At 47.2% G+C, this 13,663-nt stretch overlaps 1 protein-coding gene across 2 annotated transcripts in view; it reads right to left on the bottom strand.

Annotated features, from left to right (window-relative positions):
- The window catches only part of cwf19l2 (CWF19 like cell cycle control factor 2), a 39,839-nt gene that overhangs the window by 16,787 nt on the left and 9,389 nt on the right, over positions 1–13,663 (bottom strand). The window contains exons 4-9 of one of the 2 annotated variants that reach the window (XM_061218072.1): positions 12,789–12,902; positions 9,376–9,495; positions 6,863–6,956; positions 4,149–4,261; positions 2,498–3,594; positions 1,175–1,304 (exon numbers count right to left, since the gene is read on the bottom strand). In XM_061218072.1, coding sequence (XP_061074056.1) covers positions 1,175–1,304; positions 2,498–3,594; positions 4,149–4,261; positions 6,863–6,956; positions 9,376–9,495; positions 12,789–12,902 — 1,668 coding nt within the window. Of the gene's footprint in view, positions 1–1,174; positions 1,305–2,497; positions 3,595–4,148; positions 4,265–6,862; positions 6,957–9,375; positions 9,496–12,788; positions 12,903–13,663 lie in introns of both variants that reach the window. The other variant, XM_061218071.1, reaches the window with a different exon arrangement.

Below are 13,663 nucleotides of genomic sequence, written 5' to 3' on the forward strand. Positions count from 1 at the left end.
ATGTCACTGTGTTCTCTTTTAAAAATATGAGTTCCATGCCTGGAGGGACAAAGGGTTTGTCTGACCAGCAATGAGGACAGGGAGTAGAGCACGTAGACTGAATTCTGGCTCTGAAGGTCAGTAGTCCTGTTGGATTTGGCATTGATGGTCCATAGGCCAGCAATGCAACGGACTGACAGACACTATATACATCAGTATCGGAGCAGTGCCATTAGAGGGGAAGAAATAAAACCAGCAGTATTACTGCCTCTGAGGACCATATTTGAGTATCCCTGATAACGGGAAATGGACGTACATACCAGCACATCGTTTCAATGGTCCCAGTGAGCAAACAATACTTCCACTTCCAGTCTTCATCCAGTCATATTACTACACACACTGCATCATGTGTGCATGCCCATCTTTTCCTATTATGGGAACAGGATGTGGCAAAGCTTGTGAAAAAATAACTGTGGACACTAGTGCCGACTTGCCATTTTCAGGAAACCCCCAAATGCTCAGGGCAGTCTTAGCGCACTGCAAAAACATCTTAGGGCTGAGAGACCTTGCTGTACTACTGCAGGCCGCAGAAAAGAGCCAAAACACAGACATACACTGCATTGTATAAACGCAGATATTCCAAGGACAAAGAACGGGCGATGACCCAGACTTGAACCACAACAAAAGAATTACTCCTGTTTCTTTGAGCCAATCCTCTTTTGTTGTCTGACATTTGTGTTGTTTATTGATCATAATATTTACACAGCCGTTGGTAGCAATGCGAGATTCAAAGAGCAAGCGCTCTTTGAAAAGTGGAAAATGAGATGTCACGCTCTAGCTAGCTTGCTCAACGCGAGTAAATTAAAACCGAAATGGAGGCTGCGTCTCGTGGCGTAGCCTGTAGAGCACCATTCACACACTCCCTCTGAGCTGCGACATCAGTGGCTGGAATCTGTGTCTTATGTCTCTCCCTGTCTCGCATATTCTTCCTGTCCAATAAAGCTGAAAAGGCCTTGAAAACATAGCAGAGTTTTTTTATATTAGCCTGTGTGGCAATTATTCTTTTGATCAGAAAGCCAAAACATTATTGTAATCACAAAAGCGATCTTGGGACTGAAACTACAGTCTTCCAGCGTCAGGTTGAACACTCCCATGGCCATTGTCAGTGGGGAGGAGTTCTGTAAAGCAACCTCACCGTGTTTCCCAAGAGCTCCGCCTTGACCAGCCTGGCCCCTAATTTGTTCATCTCTTCATCAGTGAGGATCGGGACATCCTCCTCTTCCTCTTCCTCACTTTCTGAGGCTTGCGGGGGGTCAGTAGAGGTTCTGTGAAGCAGGAGAACAGACCAGGTCAGCCTGTACTGTAATTAGGAAATAAACATTTTTGATTTATGGAGTCGACATTACTTATAACGCATAAAGACACAGTGGCTGAAGAGGAAAATACAGCACGTTCTCGGGTACTGGAGCACGCTCTGGCCTGAACTTGCCAGTATGAAACGGACCCATGAAGGACATTGCAGAGTTTAAAATCGGGCTTAATTTAGCCAGACACAGAACTCTGCAGGTAAGAGCACTGCCATCAGTCACCAGCCCTTCACAGACCATTAGCCGCAAGTCCTCACAGCAAGGGCTTCTAATTCTTTTTTCCAATGACTACTTAAGAGAAACAAAAAAAATTGAATTAAGCTTAATTTCCTGAGAGACATTACAGTTTTTTTCATTGCAATTAAAGATTAATTTCATGTTGCTGGTTTTTCCACATTTTTTTAAGAACTGGTGCAGGTTTTGCTTAATGGCAGTGTGACAAGGGAAGATGATGACAAGGCAGCCAGACGGAGGAGACAAGCAATCTTCCGGAAGATGGACTGTCTGACAGCTGCGGAGCATCTGAAATCAACCTGCCTGCCTGGGATTATTGGGAACAACAATCTGAATGCGATCATGGATCATCTCTGTCGCAAACAGCAAAAACAGAAGTCTCAGAACAGGAGGAATTATAGCTTTAAATAGTTGGAATAATACAAAGACTTCTCAGAGAATACGTTTCACATTTGGATGTCTAGGCAGCCATTTCAGTAAAGTTAAATATTTGATGTGAACTCCAGAGGTTACATTTGGAAATCACTGGGAAGAGAATGTCTTTCCTCCACACTGTAGGGTAATCATGTGCCATGTGTGATTAAATTATATTGCGGCATCGATGGTACAAGAACAAGTTAAAGGTTGGGAACGCTCGATGCAGAAGAACAGGGCTGCTCAACCCTGCTCCTGGAGCTCTACTGTCCTGTAGGTTTTCATTTCAACCCCAATTTGGCACACCTGATTCTACTAATTAACAGCTTAATGAGATCTGCAGCAGTTGAATGAGGTTTGCTTTGTCATAGATGGAAAAGACGCCTACAGGACTTCAGGGTTAAGGATTGGGCAGCCCTGCAGAAGAGTCTGATTGACCCTGAGGTGTCATGTGATGTCTCAAGCTTTGGTTCGTAAGGAGGAAACGGCCACTGGCTGCTGACCTGGGAGGCGTGGGTCTGTGGCTCTCTCGTAGGGCAGCATTAGCCTCCCTGTTTGGCTGCTCTGGGGGCGAGGAGCCCCCTCCTCTGTGGTCTTTGAGGTCAGGATCAGAGGATGGCTCCGGGGCTACAGACCTCCTGGGGTCCTCCTCTGCCTCCGGCTGTCTGAAGCTGGGCTTCTTCCAGGCCGGAGTTCTGCTGGGCACCTCTCCTGCCTCGTCGCTGGGTCGGAGGAAGCCCGAGGACCCTGAAGCAGGGGCGGCTTCGTTTCTCCGAGCCCAACTGGTGCACGTGTCGTCCTCGTTCGCCGTAGGCTTCAGGAACTTGGCCTTCAGGGACCCAAGGGCCGGCGGTGAATTGGTACGTCTCTGCCTCCTTTGTGGGCTCTCTCTCCGAGGGGAATCGTCGTGTCTCCGCCCCCTGGGTGGGGAATCATCGTGTCTCCGCCCCCTGGGTGGGGAATCATCGTGACTCCGCCCCCTGGGTGGGGAATCATCGTGTCTCCGCCCCCTGGGTGGGGAATCGTCGTGTCTCCGCCCCCTGGGTGGGGAATCATCGTGTCTCCGCCCCCTGGGTGGGGAATCATCGTGACTCCGCCCCCTGGGTGGGGAATTATTGTGACTCCGCCCCCTGGGTGGGGAATTATTGTGACTCCGCCCCCTGGGTGGGGAATCATCGTGTCTCCGCCCCCTGGGTGGGGAATCATCGTGACTCCGCCCCCTGGGTGGGGAATCATCGTGACTCCGCCCCCAGGGTGGGGAATCATTGTGTCTCCGCCCCCGGGGTGGGCTCTCTCGACGGTCCTCTCTACGCTCCCGCTCGGAGTCCTCTGTCCGGCTGTCCCGGAGCCTATCGCCCCCTCTGTGGCCACGAGAGTCCCGCCCCCTGTCCATGTGCCCGTCTCTGCATGCGCCCCGCCCATCGGCCCACCCCCGCTCTCGGTCCGCATTTTCACCGCCGGTGGGAGGGGAGGCCCCCCTGCCCCTGCCGAAACTCCTCTGGGGTGCCCCTCTCCTCCACCTCTCTGCACCTGCACCTCTCCTCCGCCCGCCCGCCGCATTCTCAGCCTCCTCCAGTCTCTTCTGGAACAGCTCCATAGACTGCAGGGAACAGACAGAGCCACCAATCAAATGAAGAGAAATAATCACCATGCAGGAGTGAAGGTCGTAGTTTCAATTACCTCAATGTGGTAAACCGCAATGTGCATTGAATGAGAAACACTTTTACTTCCATTTTTCCTAGAGCCCCATTCCGCTGCATTATTTTGTTTTAAGGCATTTAAAATATCAACAAAAATGAGATTTCTAATTTCAGATGTAAAATGGAAGTGATTTCAGCAGGAGTGCTAGGAGTGCTCTGGAGTTCTGACAGTGAATTACCGGAAGTGCTGACACCGCAGAATACAAAGCTGTGAGAGCAGGAATTGATAGAATTGGTGGTTTGAGGTCTGCACACCTGCATGTTTGTGTGTGTGTGTGCGCGTGCGGGCGTGTATCTGCGTGTGTGTGTGTGTGTATATACATGTGTGTGTGAGTGTGTGTGTGTGTGTGTGTGTGTGTGTGTGTGTGCGTGCGGGCGTGTATATACTTGTGTGTGTGTGTGTGTGTGTGTGTGTGTGTGTATGTACATGTATATGCGTGTGTGTGTTACTCACTCCGTATCTCTCTGCCACCACAGCCTCCACACTGCGCTGCTCTCTCTCGGCCTGCTCCCTCATGCGCTGATAAGACTTCCTGAGCCAGCTTAGACCCCCGTCATCCACCACCGCCGCTGCCCAAACACATGCAGCATATTAAGCCCTCCGTTTGCATACACGCAACACAAGCAGACACTCGCCACTCCTTTATCTGCTCTGCGGGCACCCTGATCAACGCACAGAGCCTAGAGTGGCTATCAACTGATGCTAGAGCTACTTATGAAACAACGGTGCCAGGCCTAAGCTGGGACTCAAACCAGCAACCTTCAGGCTACACAGGTTTGGCGACCCATTAGGTGATTGCCTCCAGATATAAACCATACGCACATACGCACATACACACATACACACATACACACATACGGGCACACACCCGGCAGTGAGACACAGTTTCAAAGTTCAATTGATTCAGTGCTATGGAGATCAGCATTCCTTGGATTTACATTCACACGGTCCCCTAGGGAGGGAGCTGGGCTGGGGGGAGGGGTCACAGGCTTGATTCTGCCTGCCCCATGGCAAAGTGTACCCTTGAAGCTTGGTAATTTACCCAGAATGCACCAGTGAGCATTGATGCCAGGGGCTTCTCAATGTGTGAAATTGCTCTGCATGAAAGCATCAACAAAATGAAATGAATTACAATGACAAAAGCACCTCCCTGAAAACACAGCCACAGCAAACAACACCGCCTGCTGTTGTTGAGTCACTGTTCAAAATACAAACATTTTATTTAATCAATTTAAAATGAAGAATCTCCCCCTCCAGACACGCACATACAGACAAGCACAGATGCAAACACACACATACAGAGAAACACACACACACAGATACACACAGACACAGACACAACACACAGGCAATGTCCTTGCAATATTATTTAAAATGCATTCCTGTTAATCATCTTAATTCAGACATATGAAATGTGCAGTCATGTGGAAGGCGTCTGGGCTGAGATCTGGTGATACTGTAAAAACACAGCTGAGCGGCAGTGCTCAGAACTGGGCATGTAGGTGCACATGCCTTACACCGAACCCTTTCCATCTCACTCCAGACAGGCACCGTTCCAACACCTCCCCCTGAAAACGGTGCCATATCCGCACTGCCCATATCCATAATTGGAAGCCCCATGCACAGGGTTAAGAATGAATCCAGTGCCCAATGTTCGATAATATAAGTGGGTGTGCACGCAGATTTCAGGCTTGACCTAAAATAATATAAATATATGGGGGCAGAAAAGTACTTTTCGCTCCACATTAAGCCCCCCTGCATGTCCCCAGGCTCCTGAAAGGAAGCCAAGATGCGTGTCCCACACAAGAAGACTGAGGAGGGCATTGGGAAGAAAAATGAAAGCAGGACAGTATTTGGCCCGCAAACACCTCACATCCACTTATTTTTAGAAAGCCAAGACTTTCTTAATCACGTACTCCAAGCGCAGCGAGGACAAACAAATCATTAAAGCTGACTGAGTGAAGAGGCACCGAGGAGCTGAGAAGTTGAAAAGACAGCAGGGTGTGGGGCTGTGTGTGTGTGTGTGTGTGTGTGTGTGTGTGTGTGTGTGTGTGTGTGTGTGTGTGTGTGAGCATGTGTGTGCGTGTGTGTGCGTGTACGTGTACGTGTGTGCTTGTGTGTGCATAGCTGCATGTACGTGTGGTGTGTGTGTGTGTGTATGTGTGCGTGCGTGTACGTGTGTTCTTGTGTGTGCACGGCTGCATGTACGTGTGGTGTGTGCGTGCATGCGTGCGCTTGTCTTTAAACGACTCACAACTCTGAACTGTGGCAGCAGTAGATGAATGTCCTTGCTGTGAGCGTGTCATGGATGGAGGTAAAGCATTAGCACTGATGACTGTGTTGCTGTGGGGGGCCCAGGATAGCAGAGAGCAGGAGCTGACTTAAATCTCCCGGATTTTCCCCCAGAGTGGCTGGGCGGAACGACTTCAGACAAAGCGATTCATCACCCGGAGGAGAGGCAGGGCTGCACTCCGCACAGGGCCCGGCGTTCTTTATTTTTATGTGCTGGTGCTGAGTCAGAGTCCCGCTGACATCCATCAGCGTTACCACTGCTTTACTGTCCCGTCCTCTTAATAAGAAACACAGAGCCGCTTCTTATTACAGCGCTTCGGGAAAAGAAGGGGCTTCTGAAGATGCAATCCCAAGCTCCTCTGTCCATCTTTCACGCTGTCCCACTTTCCCTCGCTCGCGGTCTATCACTTCCGCCCGCTCTCCATTTCACCACGTCGTCTCCTCTCCCGGGGACGCTGACAGATTTACCGCGTCCGTAGGACGACCGCACTTGCCCTTTGTGCCGCAGCGAACTCTGCTGAGCGTGACAAAGGAGGAAATCATTCTGTGCGCCCTTTTTCCCAAACCGGGGCGTGAGATTAGAAGTGTTGCTATCGGGCCGTAAATCTCTGCTGAAACGAAGGGGCGGAAAGGTCGTTTCTGGTCAGAGCGCTGCGTAGGCCGTCAGAGGGTAGCGGGGTTCAAACGGCCGGCGGTCGACCGCTCTCCGACTCGGACACGACCGAGGCGGTCGGCCTCGCTCGACTTGACCGTGACGGGCCGCTGCGGGTGAGAGCTCAGCTGTGCAAACAGAGGACCGTGTCTGACGTGAGCAACCCGCCCCAGCGCCCTGCAAACAAAGGGAACGCACGTACGCGGTGTTTATCGGACGTTACCTCTTTTAGCGGAGGCCGTGGCGCTCTGCTCAGGGGGCAGACCCGACCCCCCGTCCTTCCAGAAGGGGTTGAGCTCCAGCTTGTGCAGACCAGCCTGAAGAAGAACAGGACAGGAGGAGTCGCTTGTGTCACTTTTCCACTCAAACTCTCACTCTGCAACACTTTCAGCCTACCACGTCTCCTTTTTCAGCAGCCATTAAGCCACCCTAGTGCTGTGAGCAGGATCAATAGTCTCTTTGTATTGTAAGATCATTCATACAATGACACCTTGTGAATTTCCCCTGGTTTCTTTAATAATTGTTTCAATCTTCAGTCGCTCCTGACATTTCCTAATTTTACACCAAAACAGGTTTTTCCAAGTGATTTGTGGTCCGTTTCAGAGGAATGAACCGGGCATTCGTCAAATTAATTACAAACAAGGCAATAAGACTTTGCTTCCCTTCACAGCGGGCCTATTTTGGGTTTCCAGGTAACATCAGGCAAATGATTTGTTTAGAACACAGACATGGGACTCATAAGAGGAGAACATATTAGCAGTTGTCCCTCAGAAAATAAAATTTCCCAAAAGAACAAACAAACAAAAAAAAACATGTCTACAAGATGCAGCAGCATTTACATTTCCAACAGGATATAATTGAATATGCGGCAGCCCTTGGTGGGTAAGTGGACATTTATCTGTATTAAACGCACTGAATGGGAGATCGAACTGGCACATTTAGAACTATAAATACCCACTTAATGTAACAGACAAACAGCAGTCACAAGCAGGGTACTGGTGTTCACTAAAACTGAGCAGTAGGACAAATTATGTGGATACCCACGTTTGAAAGTAGTTGTGAGAATGTGTCCCCGACAGATGAATGTTATCAGGAAATGTAAATATATAAACAACGGGAAACTATGAATGAAAACCACCTTGTTCCAAGTGGTGTCAGGGCCCAAAAAATGGATTCGTTTTTTCTACAAAATCCAGAGTGTAAATACTGATTCATATTTATCAGGATCTCATACACATAGCACAGCACCCAGTATTTAGACAATACTCTAACCCCGGCAATCCTCTCTGGCTACTTTGCAAACAATACAACCAGAAGAATATTAAATTTTGTGGTTAGCTGCCATTTTCATTAGCTCTAGCAAGCTACCTTTTCTGTAGCTTGATAGAGCTAATGAACATTGACATTTTTTTTCTAGCTATCTAAAAACAATGTTAGCATGATTTAAGCAGCTAATTTTCTGGCCTGTGGGTGACCAAACAGTTCCACTGCGAGGTGGAACAACATTTAAAGACCAAAATAGACTAGTAGAAACAAAACATGGCAGTGTTTTGTGAAAGTGCAATATTGGCCCAACTAATAGCCATGGCCCTATGTTGTTTGACATAAGCCTTCGAACAAGAGCCGCTGTGGTCTTTCATTTTGATAATGTGTACAATACATAAATGGCAAGTCCCTGTACTCTCAGTATCCATCTTCAACGTCTTTTTGTTTTCAATGAAATCTAAGTCACCTATTACCGAAAAATACCAGACTGCAAGTAGTAGATTAATTAATCTGGATATGAACATATTTCATACAAAATCAAACTATGACTAGTGACCTACAGTACCACCATAACATTGTTAATCGATTTTCAGCTAGAACTGCGGCGACTACATTTTAGGTGACTCAATGTGCAATTTATTACATTAATTAGTGTGTAAATAGAAAAGACAGCTTCGTGTTCAACCATGAAATATGCAGTGATATGGAACCACAATCTTATTAATTACTCACACAAACAACCTAACATTAGTAACCCCCAGGGAGCATTAATAATTACACTGATGAATTACATTATTAATAATGAATGAATATTGGTATGCCTGCTTCCAGGGTTATAGACTTCTTAACTTTAATAAAGAACTTCTTAACTTCACATTGCATCCGAGCCAAGCTCTGACCTTACCAGTGCAAATGCTCCACTATGACTTTTCTACATGATGAGTCCATTGATAAAATGACCGGCCCAATAATACAGCCAATTACATTCTTAGAGAAAAAACAAAAATGTAATCATTTACAGGTTAAAAAGATTAGTACATTTGAAACACGGAATAACATAGTCAAACACTTGCTTACACCTACAGTAGAGTAATAGTCTTAGACTTAAACTTAGAAATCCCTGATAGGGAATACTTCCATACCAAAACAAACAAAAAGGATTAACAAAATAAAACGGTATTACTAGTACTAAACTGCTCTGAGAAAAAGTGAAAAAGATTCAAAACAAGGGAGACAGATGCCAATTATTAGCAGTGCTGTCTTTTTGCACTGGTTTTGTACATAGTATACTGTCATTTTCCTATAAATATGCTTAACGTTTAAATGATTGTGGTCATGATCAGAGCCAAAATGGCAGTTGCTGACTGTAATTATGGTTGGGAGTGGTAATATACATTGGCAGTGACGAGGAGTCCTCTTCTATGAAGTCCCACAAGACTGAGGTGATGGCGATGCAGGCGGGGTTCTCACCTGCTCGATGCACCGGGCCTTTTCCCGCTCTGCCTCCTTCTGCTTCTCTTTCTCAGCCCGCCGCTCTTCCGTGGACGTGGTTTTCATGGCCAGGAAGTCAAAGGTCATCCAATCGTCTCTCTGGAGGGGGCAGGCAGGTAGACACAGTAAGGGCACACACACTTTCATGTTTATGTTACTGAAGAAAGGCTGAAGGCGAGTGTAAACAACCATATGAAACAATGCTGGAAGAAAATTAGAGTAATTTAAGATAAAAAATTAGCCTAATATGAGTTTTATAAATCACAACCACAACATCAACCGCCTTCAATGTCAAACCATACTTATTATTATTATTATTATAATAATTAATGAATATTACTTCGATAAAATAAATAATAATACTTCAACGAAATGTGGAGAAAATTAAAAAAGGAAAGGCAAAAAAAAATAACAACAACCTTGAACCCTTCTTTTTGGTTTTGGGATTTAATAAGCAAGATGGCCTCCGTGTATCCACCCTATAAATCACTGCTGAAGGGAAGGATGAAATATTTCCTAACTGGCACCAAATCACCTGCAGCGCAGCATTGTTCAGCATTCCGCCAGTAAAAACGCTGCCATCCAAAATATACAGCTTCGGCAGATGGGCACCTCGTACGGAAGAAAACAATAATAAAGTATCCGCTTCATTACCTGTTCAGCAGATTCTCCTCTTCCAGCTTCAAAACCCTGGGAGGGGCTGTGTCTTTAATATTGCTGTCCATTCCAGTCCAAGTTATTAGGCTCATAAAAAAAGAATACTTTTTGTTCCCCCCTCTGACACAAATAATATTCAAAACTGCGTTCACATGAAAAATGAGCTTGCTGCAAAATGACCTCTGGGACTTTTTATACACACACTCCGCATTTGACATGCAAGAAAAATGTGTGTACCGTGAGCTTGGGCTGGTGTTTGTGTGTGTGCATGTGTGAATGTGCATGAATGAAAATTACCACGACCGAAGCTGGTAGTATATACACCGATAACGCTTCTGCTATAAATCTTATAAAACAGAGGCCTGCTATTGAAGTGCAGCTGTGTTGATCGCACAAAATAATTTACATTTAAATGGATGATCTTATCAACAAAATTTATGGCTGGCCATTGAATACGCTTATCTTCTGTTTTGGTAAATCTAAAGCAAAGGCGATTACAACACGGAATCAAATTACTATGAGAATGCAAATATTGTAAGTAATCCCAACATCAAAAATGGTGCATTAACCCAACATAATCCCACATAATCCCATCCTGTGACTTCATAATCCTTCACCCCTCCTTGCATTAGTGTCGCCTCTTCCCACCATGGCCTCTCTCCCATCCCCAAATGAGCCAAGCTCCTCTAGTGCTCTCCTGTCCCCCAGAGCACACTCTCAGACAATCCCAGCTCCATAACACAGCGCAGACTCACAGAGCTTCAGAGGGCACACTGCAGAGCAACACCGGAATGAAGTGGAAAAAGCCATACAATTTACGCTAGCGACAGAATCCAGCACTTGGTAAAAGGCGGCAAATTTCCAAGGTGAATATTGCGCCGTGTGAGATGACCCCAGTTACTGCCACCATTCCCCCTCTGTGCCCAAACGCCATATGACCAAGTTATGGCCCTACCCCAGATTCAGCTCTTTTAATTGCCACTGTCAGTGCACTAGGTATTCGTTTGTCTTCATTCTTTGGGTTATACTGCGGAACAAACCTCTGCACAACACTTTGACACATGTCACCTGTGACATCCTGTGACTGATGATCACATCTGCAGGCGAGGAGTGAGCTATGAGCGGATGTGAAGGAGACGATCCCCGAGCAGCCAGCCATCAGCCTTCCACCCTCATCACATCACAGACAGATCAGCAGCCAATACACAGGGGAGATAAAGGAAAAAACTAGTGACAGGGATTAGAATTTCCAGCAGCTGGCTTTAGAATGGGAGGGGCAATGGCAGGAGAGTTCATTAGTTCATTGTTTTCGGTTTGCTGCGAAATGAAGCTGGCCTGAAAATGAGCTTGGCTAGGAACAGTATATTCCCTTTACCCCTGACTGACCCTCCCTCCGGCTGTCCCCGTGACTCCCGCCAACCCGTCTCCATATCCGTCCTCTGATCTCCACAGAGAGCACAGGGACGCAGACCTGCCCCAGAATGCACCACGCCCCTGATCTCCACTGACAGGGACACTCATAGGGATAGGGACAGCATAGGGACACAGACCCGCACTGTGCTGCTCCTCTCTACCTGTGTCACTGGATGATCAATGACAGCACAGGAATGTGCTCCCAGAATGCACCACGCCCCTCATCTCCACTGACAGGGACACTCATAGGGATAGGGACAGCATAGGGACACAGACCCGCACTGTGCTGCTCCTCTCTACCCGCGTCACTGGATGATCAATGACAGCACAGGAATGTGCTCCCAGAATGCACCACGCCCCTGATGTCTAGTGACAGAGACACAGAGAGCCATTGCAGACTGTTCAATATTAAGGGCCGTTACGGAGTCCGACTCCATCAACGACTCGGATCATTAATCAGTTATTGGGGGCGCGGGCTGCCGATAGCCCTGAACCGTGAAGAGTGGCCTGGTATTGATCCGCCATTAGAAACACAGCGATTGTACATCCCCCCGCCCGCCGCCCCATGAAAGGCCAACAGTGCTCCATCGTCTGAAGAGAGAGGGAGGGGGGCTGGTGAATAATGTCACGCACTGCACACCAAGAGACAACTGAACACCGCCGTCAGGTTGCTTTACTGAACGGGAGCACTCGTCTCTGCACGCGACCCAGAGCTGGGGACGTTCTGCAAATCATATTTTCACAATGTCATCTCCCAGCATGACGCAGACGTGACAACACTGCCAGCCACAAGGGGTGTATCAAACCATTTTTATTGTTCGCTTTCTTTTTCCTTTTCCACACTTTATGCGTTTATTTATTTTTTTTAGAAAAAGTTTTTGTTGTTCACGAGTGCAACACTAATAGGTTTACTAGAGACATCAAAAGGTTTACTAAAATATTCCGTTTATAATGAGGAATAATTATGAACTAATAATTGCTAACATGTTTAGCATTTGTTTCATAATATGAATGACCTGTTTGCACTGCAAGTTTTTGCAGTGCACACCCACACAGAAACGCAGCCAGCGTGATACACGGTGATTGGGGAGTATAAGGCTTTGTGAACCCTGAAATGGAGGGAGCAGCATTCTATCTGTGACTCACAGATTTCTAGATATTACAGCGATGTGCTGTGAAAGCAAAGTCTAGGCTGGAACAAAAAAGGAGTGACTGACAAAATATAGTTGAAGCTTGTCAGTATGTGGTTCAAGAGGTCACACTCTCCCCATCGATGATCATTCCCCTCACCCCACGCCATGACTGCCCCCTGCTGGTCTCACCTTGCTGGTGTCTGTTGGGCTGGCGGTGGATGGGTTCTTCTCATCCTGGATCTTCCAGGCTTTCTGAGAGACGTGAGCCGGAGCAGGGGCCTCCACCCACTCGTCCTCCGGGTGCTGAAAGGGCACCAAGCGAAAAGGTCACGAAAGACGTGCCACAATACGTCAATTCAGAGACCCATGCATTACAAAAGCAAACCTCACCAGTCACCATTGCAACAATCAAATGGCCTAAAAAGATGGAATTCAAACATGGATTTTCTACTTTATATTGTCTCGACTGACATTGATGTCATACGACGACTAAATTTTCATTTAAGTAATGTCTTAATTATTGCTTTGGTTTCAATGAAAATTATGTATGAACAAGATTATTGTTTTTTCCAGTATTTCTTAGTCAAGGTGTGGGCGGAAAATAGTCACGGTGCAGCGGATTGACTCTAGCACTGCGGGAAACATTGTCACCACAAAACTCTTCCACCATTTCGGTCCTAGGACTACTAGAAACCCATGACTATTTCGAAAGCATGGAAAACTGAGACAACACAGATGTTTCAGAACGAACGTTGAAATGCGAGCCATTTATCCCTCCGTTATCTGTGTGGCGTGATTCCACTTGGCGTTATCACACACGGCCGCCTGTCACAGACACAGCTGTTTGGGCTTTACCCCGGCTCCTCGCTGCGTCCCTCCCGTCTGGCCAACGCGTCGACTGCTTCTCAGAAACCTCTCACAATAGCAGCTCTGGCAGGGAGTCTCGTTGACCCGCTATCTTCCCATGGCCTGCAATTTCAACTCCAACGGCACCTCCGCAGGGGTGCTGTTCCGCATCCTCCCAGCCTCCCGGCGACACAATCCCACACTCCGGTCCCACCAGG

This window comes from Conger conger, chromosome 13, assembly GCF_963514075.1.
Source record: "Conger conger chromosome 13, fConCon1.1, whole genome shotgun sequence".
NCBI classification, from domain to species: Eukaryota; Metazoa; Chordata; class Actinopteri; order Anguilliformes; family Congridae; genus Conger; species Conger conger.